The 23,951-nt window shown below is 44.8% G+C and overlaps 1 protein-coding gene across 1 annotated transcript in view; it reads left to right on the top strand.

Moving 5' to 3' along the window:
• Positions 1 to 23,951, top strand: part of LOC115179271 (von Willebrand factor D and EGF domain-containing protein-like) — a 54,376-nt gene that overhangs the window by 19,770 nt on the left and 10,655 nt on the right. The window contains 14 exon segments of the mRNA XM_029740649.1: positions 2,056 to 2,214; positions 2,808 to 3,010; positions 3,284 to 3,743; positions 3,868 to 4,146; positions 4,414 to 4,657; positions 5,731 to 5,867; positions 7,277 to 7,438; positions 8,158 to 8,262; positions 9,220 to 9,334; positions 11,446 to 11,699; positions 12,353 to 12,578; positions 15,651 to 15,788; positions 17,895 to 18,164; positions 20,158 to 20,331. Of these exon segments, the coding sequence (XP_029596509.1) occupies positions 2,056 to 2,214; positions 2,808 to 3,010; positions 3,284 to 3,743; positions 3,868 to 4,146; positions 4,414 to 4,657; positions 5,731 to 5,867; positions 7,277 to 7,438; positions 8,158 to 8,262; positions 9,220 to 9,334; positions 11,446 to 11,699; positions 12,353 to 12,578; positions 15,651 to 15,788; positions 17,895 to 18,164; positions 20,158 to 20,331 (2,926 nt within the window).

Raw genomic sequence — 23,951 nt, 5'->3', positions numbered from 1 at the left:
GGCAATATCCCTGATCTGACCTGTTTCAATACGCAGAGGCAATATCCCTGATCTGACCTGTTTCAATACGCAGAGGCAATATCCCTGATCTGACCTGTTTCAATACGCAGAGGCAATATCCCTGATCTGACCTGTTTCAATACGCAGAGGCAATATCCCTGATCTGACCTGTTTCAATACGCAGAGGCAATTTTACCTGTGCACATACCGATCTCTTGTTTTTAGGTAGGTTATACATAATATATCTCTCACACACCAATTAACCCTCACTCAAACAAAAGTTTCTCAGTTTGGGTTTATGAGTAATCTCCTCCACCCAATTGTTTTCATATTGCATCAACAGTTGTTTTTTTTAATGTCTCCCTTAATTTGGTTTTCATACAGACGTTCACAGTCAGACTGTTGAAGAAGGTCAGACATTTCAGTTGCCCATGCTCCCCCTATGGATAGATCCCATTAAAGAACTTTATTAGCTATTCATGGCAGTTGACATATCAAACAGTCTATTCCGAAGTATCACCGTACGCGCCTTCCATCTCACCTCACAGGGGTCCCAGCCCATGTCCTTAGTTATTGCAAGCAGAGGTGCAAACTTGTGGACATCTAAAAAGTAAGGTACTGCTCTCTTATGAACATGTTCTTTCTTTTAAATACCTCTTAGCAACCCACACTCCTGCTGAGTAGTCCAGAACAGGACACACACACGTCTGATACAGTCCGGAATACGTGGCATAACCAATATCTTTGAGTGTTTTGGTTTTTCCTAGAACTCCCCCAAGAGCTCTACTTGCTGAGTCGGCCAGGGCAGATGTTCCATATAGAAAGGTAATATGTTCATCAATAAAAAGACCCAGATATTTATAGATGCTAGTAAACTCCAGAATGTCTTCACCAAAACAAAACTGAAAAACATATTTCTTAGTAACTGGTTTTCTAAAAGTAATTATCTGTGTTTTTGTCTGGTTGATCATGAGTCTCCATCTTTTACACCAACAGACTGCACATAATAACATGTTCTGAAGGACTTTTCCAGTTTCTGCCATCAAAATAGTATCATCAGCATATAAAAGGATACTAAGCATTTCCTCATATCTTACTCCAATATTTAACTGTTAAATTTCATTTGCCAAATCATTTATAAACAAAGCAAACAAAGTCGGTGATAAGGCGTCTCCTTGTTTTATACCCGAGGGTGTGGGAAACCAATCTGTACGATATTCATTAACACGCACACAAGCAATTGGCACTTTGTAAAGAGACTGGATTGCTTGATAAAATTTCCCATCAACCTCTGTCTTTAACAAACTATAGGCTAAAAGATCCCTATTTACAAAATCAAATGTAAATGTCGACTCAATAGTAAACTTTCTGATAAAAGCACCAAATTTGGCACAGAGGTAGATGTATGTACCCCTAAAAGATATAGATATGGAGCCACCCCAGATTTGGATCCTGGGAGGGCGTGGCAGCCAGCATAAATAAAACATAAATTAGCTTTCATTCAATATCTCTATACCAATTTGAGTCTCATCTTTGATATGCAAATTAAACTGAGTTGATTGCCCATAGAGCTAAAAGTCTGATGGCAAGTCGCCTATATCACCCATTTTGGTGGCTCAATCGCCAATTTGTCAGCCTTTGAGTACCACAGAAACATAACACTTTGAATGAATAACAAGCAAATGTTCATAACAAGTGGCAATGGATGAAATTGATCAAAATATCTCTTAAAATATACAGACTTATATTTTGAAATATTATATTTGACTGTAAATGTATGACAATTTTTTGATATATGCTTATTGTGGAGAATTTAAACCATTTATGTCACGACTTCCACCGAAGTCGGTTCCTCTCCTTGTTCGGGCGGCATTCGGCGGTCGGCGTCACCGGTCTTCTAGCCATCGTTGATCCACTTTTTATTTTCCATTTGTTTTGTCTTGTTTTCCTACACACCTGGTTCTGCATATATATATACAGCTTGTAAAAACAGTAGAAAACTATAAGGATAACACAATACAGTCAATTACCTATTTTTATTTTGTGGTCCTTAAGGTGGTCATGCTGGACATGTGTAACGGTCAGCTTCAGGAGACCAGGCCCCAGCTCTCTCTGAAGAACCTGGGAGGATATAACAGTGGGTCCAGAGGGACCAGCGGCTCCAGTCAGTATCGGATCAAGATCCATGAATCTCATCAGGGGAAAAAAATCACAGTAGGTATTGGTTCATTTAAAGTGATTACTTTTACCAAGTATGTTTACCCATTCAATTGTTGGGAGCATATATAGCTTGTGTGACTTTCTTTTTGTACAGTTTTTTTCTCGGGTAGTCAGCACCTCTACAAGCATTTTTGGGTATGCGTCAGCTCATGCTTTTTGCTAAAGTCATTACCACCACTTTTATGGGCTGTTACCTCCCTCACTGTCTAGACAGGTTTGGGGATGTGTGACTTTGTGAGCCCACTGAGCCCAATATTGAATGAAACAACTTTTACCAGTCATGGAAAAACACCTTTCTGCTATGGAAAATCTGCAACACTGTACGATTGATGTAATGTAATGTCCAACACTAGTTCTCCAGATAGAAAGATCTGGAGATTGGTGTTGTTGTTTTGATGGGTTCCTCTATGTACTACACTGATCCACACAAGAAAACTATGAGTGAACTCATTCTGTAATATGCAGTTTGCATTAAGATCTGTTAGAATTGGCATCTGGGTGAAATAAAGGTTAACTCTTACTTTTATAATATATAATAATATATTCCATTTAGCAGATGCTTTTATCCCTTTTTATTCCTTTTGTAGTTGATCTTTCCATCTGGGGCCTTTGTGAGGGCGGACGTCAGTGATTGGGGGATGAGCCTGTCAATCAGAGCTCCTAGTGTGGACTACAGCAGTACTACAGGACTCTGTGGGACGTTTAACCGGAACGGTCACAACGACTTCCATGGACCTGATGGGACCACCTATGGGAGCACTGAACAAGAACGCTTTGTGCAGGAATGGAGGTAACTATTAATGATTCTATATAGATCTGAGAGAGTTCCCCTGAGCTTGTAGCTGTTCAGTGTACATTCCCACACCCCTTTCCTTTTGGTCATTTAGTTTGTAAGTGAATTGTTGTTCCGTAATAACCTTGGGTTACCTTTTCTATTTTGTCTGGCATGAGAAAAGAAAGCCTTTATCAAATTCTGTGTTATCCCCAAGGCTTACTCTAAGTCAGAGTCTGATGAGATAGCTCATTGTCTGATCCATATCCCTCTGTTTCTTCTTTGTGTCAGGCTAGCCGCGGGGGAGAGCGTATTTGACACCATGCCCCCTGTAATGGAGGTGGAGGAACTACGGCCTTTCTGTCGGTGTCGGGAGGGCTACAGCATGTCTCTGCATTTCGCCACGGGCCACACCGGAGATAGCCACTATAACTTTAACCCCTTGTCGCCCCAGCACCAGGCCCAGTGCCAGTCTCACGACAACGTGGATGACACCTCCGTCTTCCCCTGGGTGGACACTACCTCTGAGTACATTAGGAGCGCTGACCCAGAACAAAGTGGCCACCAGGGAGTGTCCATCCTGAACGTCCCAGCTCTACCTATGGAGATACACAAACAGCCTAGTTCCCAGATGGTGGACTATGGTGGGTTTGGGGACCACGGGGATAAGAATGAGAGAGAGATTGACAGGGAGCAGAGAAGAGACTTCCTGGTTGCCGTAGACGACAACAGGCCCAAGACAAAGAGACAGGTGTTCTTCCTTTGGATTTTATCTTCTCTTTTTGTTTTTCTTGTTGTATAGTGTCCTTGAGTTTATTTGAATGACCCTTGATATTATTTAAGCATTTTTCTATTGTTATTATTGTCATTATTAGGCGCTGTATGAGTTCCAGCCCATCTTCACCTCTCAGTCCCTTAACCAAGCGGACCTGGAGAGCTTAGCCTATTTCTTCCCTGAGGACCACCACTTGTCTGCAGAGCGACCAGCGGCCCAGCCTGTGTGGCCCACCCCGAGCGGGCTCACCTCGGTCAAGGCCCTGGAGGTGTGCCAGCTAGCCCTGGGTAACTCCATGGTGGGAACAGTGTGTAGAGGGCTGCTGGGCTGGAGGCTGGATAAGGCAGTGGACCTGTGCATGCTGGACCTGCAGCTCAAGGTATTTCTGTTTATGTCTGCGTCTGAATGACGCCCTATTCCCTATATAGTTCACGACTTTTGACCAGAGCCCATAGGGCTAGGAAATATGGTGCCATTTCGGACACTACCGTTGTTGATTTTGTAACTTGTTAGTATAGGTCTTGTCTGCCCTTTTGTCAAGCCAGTTCTACAGTGTTCTCATGGATTTCAGTTTCCATTGACTGCAATGTGAGTGCAGTTAAACTTGAACTTCTTGAACTTGATGTAAGATGACCTGGCCTGGGAGGATGCTCTGGTGCCCTACCTGGAGAACGAGTGTGAGAGGAGGCTATTGGAGGACAGGACCCAGAGGGCCCTGGAGCTGGGGGAGTCCATGGCCAGGGCCGGGATGGAGGGGGTTGAGGGGATCGCTGGGACGATACTCACCGCACTGCGCTGCCCCAACTTCTGCAACGGGAACGGCCAGTGCACTGAGTGGGGTTGTCAATGCTATCCTGGCCACAGCTTCTATGACTGCAGTCTGGCTATCAGTGAGTGTTCACTTGCAAGCTGCTCAGAGGTTGGGCATCATTTGGCGTCAAAACAGCTTATCTTGAAATTGGATTTAATCAGCTTATTGGTCATTTTGTTGTTAAGTCTACAACATTAGACTACTGCACTCTCAATTTATTTTTGATATTGGATACAGTGAGTAAACCTAATCCACATCCACAAAGGAGTGCTGATTTAGGATCAGGTCCCTATGGTCCATATAATTATAATGTAAAAGACAAAACTGGCCCTAGATCAGTACTCCTACTCTGGTATGCTTTGTGAACACATACCCTGATTGAGAGATGGGAGATAGTAGGATGCGGTTTATTACCAGGAAGAGGTCCGGGCATCCATCCGTGACCTCTCCCTGTGTGTTGTGTGATTTATAGTAGCTGATCTGGGATCAGGGTCCTTGGGGAACACGGCAGGGCACGCCAATAAATCCAGCTAATAGCTCAACTGATCACAGGCGAACATCAAGTCTCCCCCTGGGCCACAGCACAGATCAGGGAGGGGACATTGAAGAGGCATTGTCTCCTCTTTTGTGTTGATTGTTTGTTGTTATGTATGTTATTCAAGCAAATGCCACCAAGTTTAATATGTAGAACGTAGAATCAAACTAGAATCAAAGAAGGCAGACATACTAGTACTGTACTTTATGCAGACAGAGTCAAAGTGACTTTTTCCAAGTGTTAAACTCATTCTGGCAGTTATAAAACAGTTCGCTGCTTCATGACAATGTACTTGAACATGACCTCCCAATGCTATGACTTTGTGTCTGGCTGGTGATGTATTTATTGCGACCGTCTCTGTGAATTTACTAACTGTGTTGTAGTCAAGGACAACGTGCCATTTTGTCACGTCATACGTTATGTATACATGAGTACCCTCGAATTCATGAATCTTCCATTTTGGTTTGTCAGCGAGTGGGCTTGTATTGCACTAGACTTGCATATTGACTCTTTCTGTTTGGAGCTTCCTCTCCTAAACCATATTCCACTCCTTGTTTCCTCCTGTCTGATGATCTATCTCTCCTCTCCCCTCTCATCCCTCTCTCGTCCATCCTCAGGTCAGCATGTGGAGTTGACAGACCTGGAGAACAGTGGTCTGTGTGACATCAGAGCGTTCGACTGTCGCAGCGTCCGGGTCTTTGGCCTCTGCTTCATCGACTCTCCCAACCTGGGCTGCCACCTCACACGACTGATGGTGAGAGAAATAACTCAGACAATGGTCACGGTCATACAAGGACATACCCCAAAGTGTTGCCGTGTTAAACAGAGTGGGGAACACAGAAAAAAACAGACAAGATGCTGAAATCTCTCTGAGGATTCAAACCAGTATTTTTTAATTGAAAGAGTTCAGCAAAACTATGATGCTCTAGATTCCCTTTTCCGATCATAGGAGGAGGGCTCATTGCTGTAGGCCTTATAATCATCCCTCAGACAGACTGGTAAACTGCTAGTTCACAACAGGACTTCAATATCCAAAAGTATATTTTTTCGTGTGCAGTGTACGATTTTGTATTCAGTGCATTTCAATCACAGATAAAGACAGTAGGTTACTTAAGACAGAAACAATAGGAGGGAGGATGGGTTGGCATATAACGTGAATGTCTCGCAACCCAAAGGTTGTGTGTTCAAATCTGATCGCGGATAACTTTAGCATTTTTGAAAATTAGCTACTTTGCAACTACTTAGTATGTTAGCTAACCCTTCCCCTAACCTTAACCCTTTATCCTGACTCCTAAACCTAACCTGTTAACTACTTAACATGCTAACTAACCTTAACCCCTAACCCTTCCCCTAACCTTAACCCTTTATCCTGACTCCTAAACCTAACCTGTTAACTACTTAACATGTTAACTAACCTTAACCCCTAAACCTAACCCTAACCTTAACCCCTAACCTTTAACCCCTAGCCTAGCTAACATTAGCCACCTAGCTAGACTACCTAACATTAGCCACACAAAAAATGGAATTTGTTTAATGTACACCAATGCGTTATCAAGAAAGAAAATTGTGTAATACACACGAAATGCGTTGTAATGAAAATTGTGTGATACACTTGAAAAATGTTTCCGTGTGCCTGTCACGTATTTCGAATGAGTAATTTGTGTCTATTTCACAGTAAGCTGTGATAGTGTGTTGGTCTAACAAACTACCGCTCTACAGGACTGGGGTTCAGTCGTTATCAACGGGTAATTACACGTTAGACACACAATATTCACATGCTCTGATGGTGATCTATCTATCTATATCTATATCTATCTATCTATCTAATCTATCTAATCTATCTATCTCTCTCTCTATCTCTCTATACCTCTATCTATCTATCTATCTATCTATCTATCTATCTATCTATCTATCTATCTATCTATCTATCTATCTATCTATCTATCTATCTATCTATCTATCTATCTATCTATCTATCTATCTATCTATCTATCTCTCTCTCTCTCTCTCTCTCTCTCTCTCTCTCTCTCTCTCTCTATCTATCTATCTCTCTATCTCTCTCTCTATCTATCTATCTATCTATCTATCTATCTATCTATCTATCTATCTATCTATCTATCTATCTATCTAATCTATCTTATCTATCTAATCTATCTCCTCTAGAACCTGAATGGTGAACGGGTTCCAGGAGAGAAGCAGAGGACCAGAGCTACCTTCCTGAGCTCCAAGGCTTTAGACCGTTCCGTCCCCTCACTGAACAGCATGACTGTCAACGCTGTAGACTTTATGGTGGATGACCAACCCTACGCTCGCTGGGAAGTCAAGGTAAAGTTATGTACAGTATTTCCCATCTGGGGAAGCTCCGTCAATAAAGTGAACTAATTTGTTTTACTAAAGCACATGGAAAGTCACCTCATTTCCTTGCAAGAACCCGGGATTATGGCTCACTTTTTCAAAGTCAACTTGAAGTCTTTCCGCTTTGCCCTGTTCCTGACCTTCTCCTCCTCCTCGTATACAGCCTATATATCATGTTCCAGCATGTCCCTGAGTGGTTTGGGATCGCTGTTTGTTTACTGCTGTATTAGAAGACATTAGCATAAATCTCAATGTAGGAGACAGAGCCGTGGGGCCTCTCTCCTCACCCCCAAGGTTAGCCCAAAGTCAGGTCTGTCTGGATTATGTGAGCCTGGGTAAGCCTGAGCCCAATATTACCTACCTTAGCCCAGGCTCTGCCATTAATCTACAAGGTTTAGGGGAGTTTGAGTCACCCGTCCCTTAGGAATGTGAGGTATATTTGTATTGGATGCCGTGAAAATGTCCAAGTGTACATAAGCGTGAGTTTCAAATTGTTTTTACAGTATGTGAGCTTCAAACTTCTGAAATCATATTAAATGATTTACTTAGCTAAACCACCTAACAATTTGACCATCCAAACCAAGCTCAAGACAAGGAAGCCCTCCTGTATGATATGAATGTCTTGAACTGGTTAGCACTAGTGTGTGTTGAGTATTGGTTGTTTACGGTGTTGTTCCTTCCTGTCTCAGGTGACCAATGACGGCTCTCAGTACAGTGAGCCTAAGATGCTAACAATCTTCGATGGCGTGTGCCAGCTGTGTGAACCAACCCACTCCGGACTCTGTAAGTTAAAGGTAACTACTATACACCACACAAACACACGCACACATGCACGCACGACTACACACACACATATGCTCACACACACACATTCATATTTCCCCTAAAAGACGCAGTGCATCTCCGCAAAAACCATGCAGTATTAGGAGAACTTCACCACCGAGAAAGACATAAGATATTGGTATAAAGAGAAGTGAAAACCAGGCCGTCTCGTAATGTCTGCAGGGTAGTTGTTGTTGAACGTGTTGTCCCAACATGTTTCGTGAAGTATTGTTGTACATCTTTACTCTTGGGTTTAGTGTACAGTGGGAACCGAGCTCTGGAATACCAGTTGTCTATGGGATGACTAAAACAGACACACAACGTCACTTTCAGAGCTCCCTGCGTCCATGGATGTTTGTTCTAAACCACAGACGTTATGAATGTCCTCGCCACACACAGCATACAGTACACACACACACACACACACACACACACACACACACACACACACACACACACACACACACACACACACACACACACACACACACACACACACACACACACACAGAGGACTACTGTAGCTACTCCTGCCAATTATGTTTTAATCAAATTGAGTTACATTGGGAAGAGATGGATTTGTTAGTGTTTGTTTTCTGTTCATTTCCTGCTGTGATTTTATTCTAGGGTCTCCAGAGAGAGGCTCAGACATGTCCTAGTGCAAAAAAAATTGAGAAGATCACATTGCATGACACTCTATAAAAAAATTGTTGCTTCATAAATGTGTACTAGTTCATGTCTGTCACACACTCTTCCTTGAACCTTTTCATTCCTATTTATTATCTCAGTAAATGTAGTAAAAGTGAATGTCTTTCTCTCTCTCTGTCTGTGTCTCACTCTCTCTCTGTGTTTGTCTCTCTCTCTCTGTCTCTCTCTCTCTCGCTGTCTCTCTCGCTCTCGCTGTCTCTCTCTGTCTCTGTCTCTGTCAGGAGAGGACATGTAATATAGATGGAATGTGTTTTGCTAAAGGAGACTCCAATCCTGCCAGCCCCTGCCTCCTCTGTAATCCTAACACATCCAAATTCACATGGTCCATAAATGAAGGTAAATAAAATCAGTCTAATGCATACTCAATTGGAAATGACTGCTGAATATTGTGGAACAAAATATGCTTGAAAAGTCTCAAACTCCACACTGATACAACAGACTGCAAACAGCTATGGTAATCGTGATCGGCATGTAAGGTTTGAAAAAGGATCAACATCTTGACAATCGGAGAATATCAATTGCATATCCTTGATTCCTTTCGTCCTCTCTCCTCTTTTTCAAAAACCATTCGATGAGAAGGTCAGATATCCCTCCCCTCTGACCTTCTCATCCAATGGGTTTTGAGAAGGAGGCCAGGAGGGAGGACGCGAAGGATCAAAGAAATGCAATTCAGATTCTCCGCAAGACTAAAGTGGGAAGGTGATCGTCTTGAGGAATGAGAGAAGGAAACGATAGATAGCGGTGCTCTTGCCACGGTCATTCATTTTCACTTGGAGGGGGGCTGACACACTGGTATAGAGAGGGGAGACAATCTCTCCCTCTCTCCCTTTTCTCTCCTTCCTTCTCTCTCTCCCTTTTCTCTCCCTCCCTTTTCTCTCCCTCCCTCCCTCCCCCTCTCTCTCTCTCACTCTCACTCACTCACTCTCACTCTTTCTCCCTCTCTCTCTCTCTCTCTCCCACTCTCACTCACTCACTCATTCACTCACTCACTCACTCACTCACTCACTCTCTCACTCACTCACTCTCTCACTCTTTCTCCCTCCCCCTCTCTCTCTATATCTCTCAATTCAATTCAATTCAGGGGCTTTATTGGCATGGGAAACATATGTTAACATTGCCTAAGCAAGTAAAGTAGATAATATACAAAAGTGAAATAAACAATAAAAATGAACTGTAAACATTACACTCACAGAAGTTCTAAAAGAATAAAGACATTACAAATGTCATATTATGTGTATATACAGTGTCTCTCTCCCTCTCTCCCTCTCTCCCTCTATCCCTCCCCCCACCTTTCTACCCCTCCTCAGGTATATTTACAGTCTGACTCCCGGCCTGCAGCACACCCACCCACCGAGGGCAACAGATGCTTCCCATATCTTTACGCTGCATGGTTCACTTCCTTAACACCATTTAATAGGGATTAATAATGGACAGTCAGACAAGATTGATCATGATTGGCGCAGGGCACTTTTGATGGAGTGAAGAACTTTGGAGTTTTATGAGTTTTATGACAGACGAAGTGAATCTCTTTTAGTTGAGTTATAGGTCAGGAAGTTTCCTTTCTGGGCTTTGAACAGCTTTCCCTTTGAAGGTTATGTTGTTGGATTATAGTTGCAAACACACCCATGCACACACACACACACACACACACACACACACACACACACACACACACACACACACACACACACACACACACACACACACACACACACACACACACACACACACACACACACCCATGCACACACACACACACACACACGCAAATGAGAAAATAGTCTCTTAGTAGGCCTTGAACAGGCCCTGTCTTTCTCACTTCTCAAGGGCTGTGTGTTTCTGAAGCAGCCTGTCCCTGTGTTACTGTCTATGTCATTCGGTCTCAGCTTTGAGGAAGATGCCTGGTCTCATTAGCTGTGTCATCAGTCTCGATCCCAGTGTTAGATCAAAGGAGAGCAGGCCATCTGCAGGGGCTCTGTTTCTATACCTGTCAGGACCTGTCTAACAGCACTCTGCAACAGAGGAGCCTGTCTTCACATGTCTCTGTGTCCCTGTAGAGAGACTGTAACCCTCCTTCTTCCTCCCGCCCTTCATCTTCCTCTCCTCTCCTCTCCCGCCATTCCAACCCTCTCTCTCCCTTTCTCCTTCCCTCCCTGCGTCCCACCCCTGACACTAACGTGTTGTGACAGCCTTTTGGGGGCTTCACAGTGTCAGTGATGCTGTCTGCAGTAGACTACAGTACACCAGCTCCCCCTCAATTCCCCTGTGTGCCAGGTACTACCCTCTCAAACAGCTGGAGCACAATAATGAATACCGTCTATCAACCACAGTTGATAAAAAGAGAACACTTTATACTGTTTTATCTTTTGTCTCTACCTCTATCTCTATCTCTCCGTCTTTCTCTCTGTCTCTCTCTCACTCTCTTTCCCTCTCCCCCCTACCCCCAGTCCACCAGCCCCCCAACCTGCACCAGCCTCAGGGGGGCCTCAGCACCTTCGCGGGGGAGAACTTTGTGTTCCAGTTCACGGCGGCGGACCCCGAAGGCTCGGCGCTCCTCTTCCTCCTGGAGCAGGGCCCTCCTGACTCCACGCTCCTCCTCATCTGGAAAGTCCATCCGGTGGAGATGAAGGGGAAGACTCGGCAGAGCTTCGAGTTCACGCTGTCTGACGAGTGCAATGCCCAGAGCAGCTACACCGTCGAGGTGAGAGAAGAGGGGGGGTGACAGTTTATTCCTACCTCCCTCATTCCCTCCCTCCCTTGGTGGGTGGCGCACCACAGTTTAGCCCCCAAAGCCTGAAAACAGACCTCGAACATGCTTATCCTCTGTTGACGAGATGTCTGTCTGCTTAGAGCTGGAGAGGACACTGGTTACTATGGGGATGTGTGTGACAAGTTGACAACCCAAGGTTTTCACATTCCCAGGCTCATGCCCATAGTTGGTTATGTGGTAATAAAACAGTTTGCCCCCAAAAGCTGTGAGAGTAGCTGCACCTTACCCTGTGAGCCCACGTCTGGCTTGGTACGGACAGTAATAAAGAAGACATCGATATGATGCTGATAATCACCCTCAACTCCCATGGTATTAAACAGTAATACAAAGATCTCTGGAAGCAGATGGTGGTTTTCTATCTGAGGGTATTGTTGAGTCAGAGTGAGTATTTATCTCTTTATTAGCGTTGAGAGGAGTTGAGGATCTAGGGAAAGTGAAAACAGCCATACGCTGTGATTAAGCAGACCATATGAAGCTATTCTGTTCCTATAACAGGCTGAGTATGGTGACATTTAATTGGCTATGTGGGAAGTTATGAATGTAACAGCTGTTTGTCTGTCCGTCCGTCTGTCTCTTCTCTTCAGGTGGCTGTGAAGCCTTGCGGGTGTTTGAACGGCGGGACGTGTGTGACCAACGTGGCTTTCCCGGCGGGCAGCGGCGAGTACCTGTGTGTGTGTGTGTGTCCCCGGGGGATAGGAGGGGGCCTGTGTCAGGAGGACATTGACGCGTGTCCGTCGGGTCCGTGTGGCGCCGGGGTGTGTGCTGGTACCGTCGATGGCTTCCTCTGTGAATGCCCTGCGGGCCTGAGAGGTAGGCTGCAGGAACACGCGCGGGCGCATGCACACACACCAAGACAGAGAAACCCAGAAGTGTGTATTGACACTGCCAGAGATCCGATACATTTTCCCCTCCCCGTTCACCGCTAGCAGAAACAAAGAGCCCAGAGTCTTAGTGGTGTTTGCACTGTATTCATAACCCCTGCTGAAAACACAGATCTGTGCTCTCGTGGGTTAACGAACAGTGGCGGGCTAGATCCAAACATCCTGATCACTGCCTCTAGGCTGTGTGTGTAGCTAGTAAGTGTTGAAAGGTCAGGGGTGAGGTGAGGTGAGGTGGGGGTCGGGAGTAGCTAAGAGCTGAAAACGGTGACGCGCGTTGCGGTCTGACGGCGTGCAGGCACTTTCTATTGAGGTCCCCCGTCACTCACTCACACATGCACGCGCACTCATAAAGCGGATTTCTGCTACAGTGTTTATCGGTGTGGCACGATCACAAAGACAACCATCAAACAACCACCATCAAACAGCGTCAGGTAGGCGGCTTAACCATCAGACACTCGTACATTCACAGGCCCTAATAGGTTGTGCCCCTCTCAGCCACTGCCCTGCACGAACAGGCGACTTTCAGCACCACGGACAGCAACCGAAATGCCAGCGAAAAGGCCTACTTGTGACAATGCTACAAACACAACAGGCCTAGTAGTCAGTGCTACTGATTGAGAGATATACTGTACTTACACAGTAGACATGCGATGTAATCATAGTAGACGGCACTACTGTAAATAAACACTTGCGCTCGTATACATAGTCCATCCGTCTATCCTTCTGGGTAAAGACATCAGTGACTGAGCTGTAGCACTCGTCCCTGTTGGCCGTCAGTTTTACGAGTCGTTCTCGGTGCAGCGGAGGTGACGGCAAGGGATGAGAGTCGTCCTTGGCGGTTCGGTTTCGACTGTATGTCTTTATCCGTTTCAGCATAGAAAATGGCCTCTCAACGGCTGCTGTTGTGGCTGGTATAGTGAGGACCAGCTGCGGTAACTTTGTCCGCCTCGGGGACGGTCTGTTTCAGGTCACGCTGGAACAAAAAGCTGAGGAGCTGTCCAGGTGATTTGTCTCGTGACATTGTTTCCACTTTTTTTGCAGACCACTAAGCCAAGGAAATGAAGTTCAGCAAAGGGGTCAAACCTGGTGTTGCAGACATGAGTCGATCATTGTGATGTGATGAGGGAACCCTGCCTGCGAACTTCAAAACCAGTGTCTACCCTCAGGCCAGTAGGGAATTTCCTATTGGTCTAATGGTCTAAGACATAGGTTACTCCCGTGGGAGACCTGGGTTTGTATCCCGTGTGTTACACTAGCTCTCATCTGAACATTGATATTGTCCGTTATGTTATAGTAGATTAGCCCCCTCTCTACTCTGATCGACTGTTTACTATGAGTTTTCGCTTTCTGCCAGGCCCAGTTCATTGCATCTCTCCTTGAATCGCTCCTAGAAACTATCATAGGTTTGTCGCTGCCTTTCCAGTGCTTTCATTGTGATTCTGATACTGGTGAAGCAGAAACCCATATCCGTCACTTTGTTCTGCAGAACACGGAAGAAACAATTTTACATAGAGAATTCCATCATAGGCTATGAGTAAAAAGCGAACAGTTTGGCGGTCTCTAAATGGGTTGCTAACTGTTTCATCATTCCACATAGTTGGCCCTGGGCCTGTTTGATGACCTGGCACTCTCATCGTTGCCACGGAATGCCAACTCCTAACTAGGTAGCATGACGTAGCATTATTTAGCTAGGTGTTTCAAAATCTCTCCGTTGTTCGTTCATTGCCAAATGTTTTAAGAACTTTCTGGCTTTGGATATGAGACACTCATGATTTCTCATGCTTGTTGAGTGCTGTATGCAAGTTTTTCGCAGTAACCGGCTCTTGTCTACACGCTGTCACTGGTGAAGAAGCAGGCAGGGGAAGTAGTAGAGTTGGCTGTTAGCAACGCAGCCACAGAGCCAGTCTTTCTGTTGATACCACTCATTTTGAAATGATTGTGTTCTTTTCTGTCCCTTCCTTTGATGTATGTCCCTAAGCTTAGGTGTTGGTCTTCCATCCCTTATCACCTGCTGTTTCGCTAGAAAATCCAACTTTGAATACTGTTTCAGATGCAATATGTTAGGCATCCTGATCAGCTTACTTTATCTAGCTGTAAAACGAGCGTAACTGGCAGATGATGTGTGACGTCCATAGGCGGGAGCTGGCTGTCCTCCTGCCTATCCCATACATTTTTTCACACCGTTATGCATGGGCATGTATTAATTGAGTGCATGGAAAATGAATGGGACATATTGACACTTGAAAAGCAGTGAAGCTCTCTGCCTGCATTTTGGCGTCCATTAGCTGGCAGTATAAGGTAGAAACATGCATGCACAAGTCATGTCAATGCCTGTTTGGAGTTTGAGAGGCAGGAGAAAGGCGCAGGGCGAGACTGCCTTTCCCCTGGCCTCCTTGTGCGTTTTCTACCAGATCACTGCAAATTTGGAAAGTGCTAGTTCAGAAATCGAATTTTATCGTGCAGAAAAAACATGAGGATGACAAAATGATTATTGATCAAATGTATATTTCTTTTTCATTGCAGTTCTTTTTTCATTCATTGTGCCTACCCGCACGTCACTGGCTGAAAATACATGAACTCTCTGTTTGTTGTTGTAATGGGCTTCCTTGGCTCTATGCCTCTGTGTCTGTGAGCTTGGCTCAAACCTTGGCTTTTTGCATCTTTGTCTGTGAGCTTGGCTCAGACCTTGTCTTTCTGTCTGTGTGTCTGTGAGCTTGGCTCAGACCTTGGCTTTCTGTCTGTGTGTCTGTGAGCTTGGCTCAGACCTTGGCTTTCTGTCTGTGTGTCTGTGAGCTTGGCTCAGACCTTGGCTTTCTGTCTGTGTGTCTGTGAGCTTGGCTCATACCTTGGCTTTATGTCTGTGTGTCTGTGAGCTTGGCTCATACCTTGTCTTTCTGTCTTTGTGGGTGTAAGGGCTACCTGTTGTAGTAATGGACTTCGGCTGTCTGTCTTTGTGTTGTCTGTTATAATAATGTCTGTCTGTCTCTGGGACTCTGTGTAGGCGCTACCTGTCAGGAAGATGTGAATGAGTGTGAGAGGACGACCTGCATGCCCGGAGTCCAGTGCTTCAACAGCTTCGGCTCCTACAGGTGTGGAGGCTGCCCCCATGGCATGCTGAGAGATGGGACCACCTGCACAGGTAGGCATGGTCAATCAATCAAATGTATTTATCAACACCTTTCACATCAACAGGTAGGCACGGTCAATCAATCAAATGTATTTATCAACACCTTTCACATCAACAGGTAGGCATGGTCAATCAAATCACTAGTGCTACTACACTACTGTATCAATTAGCCAATTCACTTCCATAGAAACAGACTGTGGGCCTTGTTTATCAGTATAGAAAATGGATTGATTTGATATGAATATAAGAAATGTTAGAAAGATGTTCCAGAGGCAACTTTCTCCCACCTGTAATATTGAACTGGATGGAAACGTAAAGCTGCATGCACCTGTAACTGTGGGAAGACCAGACAGTCACTATTCTCTTTGACAAGACAAACGGAAACAATGTGACATTCCAGCTCAGCATTCCGCAATTCCCATATCTGGATATCATTGCACAGACAATAATGGGTATAATTGACCACTGCACTTTGAACCGCTCACATGATAACCAACAGGGATGCATGTCCAATGGAAACCAGAGGGCAGGTGATGGCTCGACCCTTCTCTCCCCCATAAATTATTTTTGTGTGTGTTTTCTTTTCTTCATTTTTTGAGGTTTTACAGGGGGGTGTTGAGCTGAGTTAATTGGTGAAGCACTTCCCCTCTGAGGGAGAGCAGAGCAGAGTGTATCCTGCCACCTGGCCCCAGGCTCAGAGTGCTTCCGCAGCACCTCAGGTGTGCCTCTCTCTGTTGACAGCTAACTGACAAAGGCCATTAGAGGTGAAGTGTGAGAACCTGGAAGGGTGCAGAGGAGGGAGCAGAGAGTAGGGCTGGGAGGAAGGAGCATGGCTGAACACAGTGATGAGCTAAGGGGCCGGGCTAGCAGCAGGGAGATGGAAGAGGAGCATGACCTGGTGGAATACAGAGTGATCTATCGCCTGGGCCACAGAGCTGAGGTGAGGCAAGGTAATGTAAGGTGAGGTGAGGTGTTGGGCCTGGGTGAGCAGGGAGCACAGAGCATGGCCTGGTTAAATACAGAGTGATCAACAGTACTGCCCGATCCTAAAGCTGAGGTGAGGAGAAGTGAGGAGCGGTGAGGGGGGAGAGCATGGAAGGAGCACGGCCTAGTTGAATACAGAGTGATCTACCGCCTGGGCCACAGGGCGAGGGGAACAGAGCTAGTGGGAACAGAGGCTAAGCTGGAGCACCATCCATAAAACACACATATAACTGAACCTAGGGGGAAATGCAATTTTCATTCAGCAGACGTTTGTTTCTGTAGTCCAGGGTAAACCACTTGAATTCTGCAGGAGTGCAGGCAAACCTGCACATATGCAGTGTTTCTTCCTTTAAAAGTGTTGAGTTTTGTGCCGCAACCGTTTGAGGTAGATTGTGGCAGATTGTGATAAATTGCGTCATTCTGGCAACTATGACTGACACTCAACTGACCCCGCAAGCTGTGCTGCAGTACGCCACAACTTTTAAAGGAAGAACCACTGTACACACACACACACACACACACACACACACACTTAGTCACCATTTTGCTCCCAAAAAGCCATGCCATGTTTCCACCAACCTCCCTGCTTTTCTTTTCCAAGCATCTTAGCCTTTCCCTCTCTCTAATCTTTTTCTCCCTCTGAGCAATGAGTTTCGGCTGAGTGGTCCTCTGCTTTGTTTATTATAGTGCCATGCTGCCTCGGCAGGAGTTACACTGCCAGGTTTATTTCACTTGCCATTGCTCCGCTCTGCCGTCATCAATCACACCGTCTCTCTCTCTCTCCTCCTGCTCTGCTTTCCTTTCTACGTTTTTTATTTTTTTTTACGATTCTGCTGCTCGCAGATCTACTGAGGAGCTGTGATTTCTAGCTGTGTAGGTGTGGGATGAAAAGTGTTGTAAAAAAAAAAGAGCTGATAAACTGTGGACCAACATACTTGAATAGAGTTTGAGAACTCAAGATTCTATGAAATGTATCATAAAAACAGTATTGGTTGTGTGACACCATAAGACAAACTTCTGGCTCTGAACCTGAAGTGTCTATCTATCTCTCTCCCAGCATCATACAAGCACTGAGGTGCTATGAAGCCCACCTCTTACTCTCACCATGTGTCCTCATCTGTCTCTACACAACAGCACCTGTACGATCGATCCCCAATGTCCCCAGCATTGGACCCACCACTGTCCCTACCACCACTACCACCACCACTACCACCTCTAAGACCTCACCCAACAACAGACCAGACCAACACACTCAACCCAGGATGGACTCTGGCAGACCTGGAATCCCACCGACCAATAAGCCTGGACTCCCACAAACCAACATGCCTGGACTTCCAGAGACCAACAGGGCAGCTGCCAAGGCCCCAGTTGTACATACACCGTCTAAGAAAGGACAAAAAACTGGCAAGTACTCTGAGTATACCAAATATTAGGAACACCTTCCTAATATTCAATTGCACCCCCCCCTTTTTCCCACAGAACAGTGTCAGTTCGTCAGGACATACATTACATTTGAGTCATTTAGCAGACACTCTTATCCAGAGCAACTTACAGTAGTGAATGCATACATTTCATACAATTTCATGCATTTTTTTTTTGTACTGGCCCCCTGTGGGAATCAAACCCACAACCCTGGCATTGCACACACCATTCTGGCGTTGCAAACACCATGCTCTACCAACTGAGCCACAGGGAAGGCATGGACTCTACAAGGTGTCGAAAGCGTTCCACAGGGACTCCAATGCCTTCCCACGTTTGTCAAGTTGGATGGAAGTTTTTTTGGTTGGTGGACCATCCTTGATGCACATGGGAAACTGTTGAGCGTGAAAAATCCAGCAGCATTGCAGTTCTTGACACAAACAGGTGCACCTGGCACATACTACCATACCCCGTATTTCCCATAGCCTCTGTCTAATCCTCTTCAGATCGCCTACAAAAGGCTGCTTAACACCAGGGCTCCTATAATAGACCATCAGGGGTGTCACATTACTCCACGACTGAGTACCTCATTGGCATTGGCAGCTATAGCCAGCCCAGTTAGCGGCCTTGCAAAATTGCCTGTCATCATCATCACACTAAAGGGCTGGAGATGGGATTGAAAGGCACACAGCAACATATGTCATCTCCCGTCGGCCCTGCAGTTCCGATAAAACCACCCATTGTCTGAGTGGATTCTGCTGCCCTAGTCGAAAATGAGACAAAATTCACAGGCGATAAGCCTTAATATGTGGAGTCATAACGCTGATAAATCACTTCTTAATAAAAGACAGATGGTCCATTCTTTTTCATCTTTTGTCACCGCAAAGACGAAACGCTTTATTAGCGAGAGAGAGGAGAAGAATCGCTGTGTGGCACGCAAATAGGAAAAAGGGAAGGGTTGCCAGTGTCACGTTTCAAAGCTTCTAACTGCACTACAATGACAGTCATTCGGTCTCAGTCTGCTCTCTTCCATAGATCTGTCATAGAATAGAGATATGCTGATAAATGTACAATACCAATATAATGCAGCATAGTCTAGCCATAATACACTTTTGATGATGTGGTGGTTTGATGTGGTGCCTGTGCAAGGTGAGGAAACAAAGGACAAAGTTATGGGACAAACTTAAAAGAATCCACCTAGAAAGTGCCAATGATACCAGCGGTTTCAGTTCTAAAGGACATATCTTTGTTTAAGACTAATAGGGCAATTGGCATTTTCATCCCTCTTCTTTGTGGGTGGGGGTTAGAGGGGAGCCCAGGAGTGGAGTGAAGGCCTATGGGTAAAGAGAAGCTGATGCAGCTGGATTGGGGGTGAGGGCGGGTCTGGAGGTGAAGACGGGACACAGTCGGGGTCTCACACACACCTCTCGCTCCAAGGGGTTTCTGACCTTGGTGGCGTATCAATCAATTGCTCAGGAGACTTTCATCCTGAAGCACCGTAATGAGCCGCCTGTCATCAAAACACGAAGTGCCAACTAAGAGTTTCCCCACAGCCCTAATTTAGTTATAAAGTGCCTTTATATAATTGGTCTTCCAAGACTTTGCATTTTAATCAAAGACATTTGAGCAATTAGCAACTGTAGCAGCTTTGGATTTAACTGCGGGTCCTCCCACATAAAATTTGTCAGGCAGTGTTGAATATATCACCCCTGTAGGCAACTGTACGTCAGTGGTTTTTGTGAGCTGTTTTCATCTACGGGGCTGTGTTTATTTGAATTATGACTAATCATGAAATATGCAGATGAAGACTGCATGGTGTGGTTGATGCAGAGGCAGTGACAACTGATTACAGCATCCCACTGAGCATAAACAAAGGGTGATCATCGCTGTTCATGTGAAGGCTAGGGGGAAGGGAATGAATTGATAAATATGTACATGTCCTGGGGCTGATAACAGTGATTATGTGTTCCGGGCCCAGAGCTATCATCCCATGCAGGGAACAACAACAACGTGACAGGTACGTGTGCCAGCCGACCGTGCTTCCTGGGGGTCCAGTGCATCGACCGACGTCCACCCTACGCGGGCTATGTCTGCGGGCGCTGCCCACCGCCCCTCAATGGCAACGGACGCACCTGCACCAAAACAGCTCGAGGTAAGACGTCGGCTTGAAGTGTTACACCATCTCCCTGGCCGTAGTTACTAGCCTGGTCCCAGATCTGTATGTGCTGTACAGCCAATACCTGTTGTTACCTATGCCAAGGACCATAGGAATCGGCAAGACAAAAAACAGATCTGGCACCAGGCTATCTAAATATGTTAGTACATGCATCACACATTGGCTTTTTAGTAGTTATTCTACTGTCACTGTTGGAAAACTATTTGAAAACAATCTGACGTGGTGTGAATGGTCCTGAAGTGCCTCTGTGCTGTTACCTCCCTATTCAACCTGGTCTCAGGGCAATTCGTAAGATTTGGTATGCAAACATGATCCATGCTTTTAGTGTGGTATATTTCATTATATTAGGTTACATTGTGAATGGAATAGCGGTTATACAATAGCGGACGAATTAGGGGACGTATAGCATCAAACGTCTTACCCAGTCGTACAATAGCATACGAATTGGATGAGTTATCATACTTCTTGATGGACGTATAGTATTACACGTATTTTTCTGAGACCAGTTTGCTTGTTGCATCCTAGCAACCAAGGAGAATTACAAAATTTGTATTAACCCCCCCTTCAGAGGACACAAATATATATTTTAGTTTTTACAGCTTTTTTGCTGTTAGCTAAAATGCTACAGTTGTCCCCGACACGACTCAAACATGCAACCTTTGGATTGCTAGACGGTCGCGGTATATGCCCACCCGTCTTCCCTGACCAACCTCCCTAATTTAGTTTCTGTCTAAAGTAACTAGAACAGGGATCATCAACTAGATTAGGCCGCAGGACGATTTTTCCTTGAGTGGATGGTTGGGGGCCGGAACATAGACTGCAAATTGACCACAAGAGTTCCAAAAAAATATTTAATTTCAAGCCTTGCTTATATTTGTATACGATTACGTCTCTCTCTATTATGCGTGGGAATACTTGGGAACAGATTTCTTAAATTAAAATCACTTGGAGCTGATTTCGTGGTGTTTTTATAGTCTATTACAGTTGAAGTCGGTAGTTTACATACACCTTAGCCAAATACATTTAAACTCAGTTTTTCACAATTCCTGACATTTAATCCTAGTTAACAATCACCTGTCTTAGGTCAGTTAGGATCACCACTTTATTTTAAGAATGTGAAATGTCAGAATAATAGTAGAATGATTTATTTCAGCTTTTGTTTCTTTCATCACACTCCCAGTGGGTCAGAAGTTTACATACACTCAATTAGTATTTTGTAGCATTGCCTTTAAATTGTTTAACTTGGGTCAAACGTTTTGGGTAGCCTTCCACAGGCTTCCCACAATAAGTGGGTTGGGTGAATTTTGGCCCATTCCTCCTGACAGAGCTGGTGTAACTGAGTCAGGTTTGTAGGCCTCCTTGCTCACACACACTTTTTCAGTTCTGCCCACAATTTTTTTAGGGATTGAGGTCAGGGCTTTGTTATGGCCACTCCAATACCTTGACTTTGTTGTCCTTAAGCCATTTTGCCACAACTTTGGAAGTATGCTTGGGGTCATTGTCCATTTGGAAGACCCATTTGCGACCAAGCTTTAACTTCCTGACTGATGTCTTGAGATGTTGCTTCAATATATCCACATAATTCTTCTTCCTCATGATGCCATCTATTTTGTGAAGTGCACCAGTCCCTCCTGCAGCAAAGCACCCCCACAACATGATGCTGCCACCCCCGTGCTTCAGGGTTGGGATGGTGTTCTTCGGCTTGCAAGCCTCCCACCTTTTTCCTCCAAACTTAACAATGATCATTATGGCCAAACAGTTCTATTTTTGTTTCATCAGACCAAAGGACATTTCTTCAAAAAGTATGATGTTTGTCCCCATGTGCAGTTGCAAACCGTTGTCTGGCTTTTTATGGTGGTTTTGGAGCAGTGGCTTCTTCCTTGCTGAGCGGCCTTTCAGGTTATGTCGATATAGGACTCGTTTTACTGTGGATATAGATACTTTTGTACCTGTTTCCTCTAGCATCTTCTTCCTTTGCTGTTGTTCTGGGATTGATTTGCACCAAAGTACATTCATCTCTAGGAGACGGAACGCGTCTCATTCCTGGGCAGTATGACGGCTGCGTGGACCCATGGTGTTTATACTTGCACACTATTGTTTGTACAGATGAACGTGGTACCTTCAGGAGTTTGGACATTTCTCCCAAGGATGAACCAGACTTGTGGAGGTCTACACTTCTGACCCACTGGAATTGTGATACAGTGAATTATAAGTGAAATAATCTGTCTGTAAACAGATTCAACCTCAACCCCTAACCGACTTGCCAAAACTACAGTTTGTTAACAAGAAATGTGTGGAGTGGTTGAAAAACGAGTTTTAATGACTCCAACCTAAGTGTATGTAAACTTCCGACTTCAACTGTATGTCCAGCAATAAAAATATAAATAAAATGTAACTTCATTATTTTTTTCTCAGAAAACTTGGGGGGCCAAATAAAACCACCCGCTGGCCAAATTCAGCTGGATTCGGCCCGCGGGCCGCCAGTTGGGGAACCCTGAACTAGACCATTAGAACATATCATACGTATTGGAGGTCCATAAAAATACAAATAGTATGCTTCGTATGGCTCTGAGGCCAGGCTGCCCTATTAATAAGCTTAATATGCTAATCATCACGTTTTCTTGTAGATCAGTGAAATGTGGAGAGCTTTGCACTCCATCTTCTCCTCTCAGTTTAGTTCTGTTTTATATCCTCCGTATTTGTCCCTTCTTCTTTGGACTCTCTGTCCCTGTGTGTCTACTGTCCAAGTCAACAGCAGGCACTTCCAGATGATCAATTCATGTCAGTGGAATATGCTTTTCTCATGGATTCATCTTTCATGAGGATGTGAAAAAATAAAACATATTTATTCTGAGTTAAAGTATAGTCAGTCCTACTATTGAGTGGATGGGACCTATGCCGGGCTGTTTTGAAGAGCACAGACTAGTTTAGAGTGTTTCAATATTTTTGGGCAGTGTTTATGTCTTTTGTTTCTTCACCCAGCCACTGTGATGACATTTCTCTTAATTGTACTAAATAAATCCTTTTAGTGCATCTCATAATTTGTGCCGCCACCTTTCTAAATCACATTAGTGTTTAATACCCAACCCCTGCTGTCATGACTTTCTACACAGTCAGTTCCTGTTTCAGTCCAGCTGCTTCAGTATGTGCGTGTGTGTGCATGCGTTCATGTGTGGTTTATAATTCCCTCACTGTGTATCAGATTCCTCTATGAAGTGATTTGGGCATCTTTTGTGAGGTTTCAAAACAGGCGATGTTTCCAGTAGGTCTCAGTAGGGGACAATAAATCAATGAAGTGTTGGGTGGCGTCTCTCAAGATGTCATTAAAACTGGTGTCGGGTAATATTTGTCTAGACCCCACACCCATAACACTTTTATTAATTTCAATTTCAATTTGAATAACTTTATTGTTCCCATGAGGTGTCCAATGGTGGTCTTGATTCTGTTCCAACCATGTTCTGTGTCAACATCAGTGTTTATAGCAACTGTTAACCTCTCTTGGGTATGTGGGACGTGACCGTCCCACCCGCGGTACAAACTATCAACAGCCAGTGAAATAGCAGGGCGGCAAATTCAAAACAACACAAATCTCATAA

The sequence above is a fragment of the Salmo trutta genome, chromosome 39, assembly GCF_901001165.1.
Source record: "Salmo trutta chromosome 39, fSalTru1.1, whole genome shotgun sequence".
Classification (NCBI taxonomy): domain Eukaryota; kingdom Metazoa; phylum Chordata; class Actinopteri; order Salmoniformes; family Salmonidae; genus Salmo; species Salmo trutta.
The sequence above is the reverse complement of the archived record's forward strand: the minus strand, read 5'-3'. Positions and strand labels throughout refer to the sequence as shown.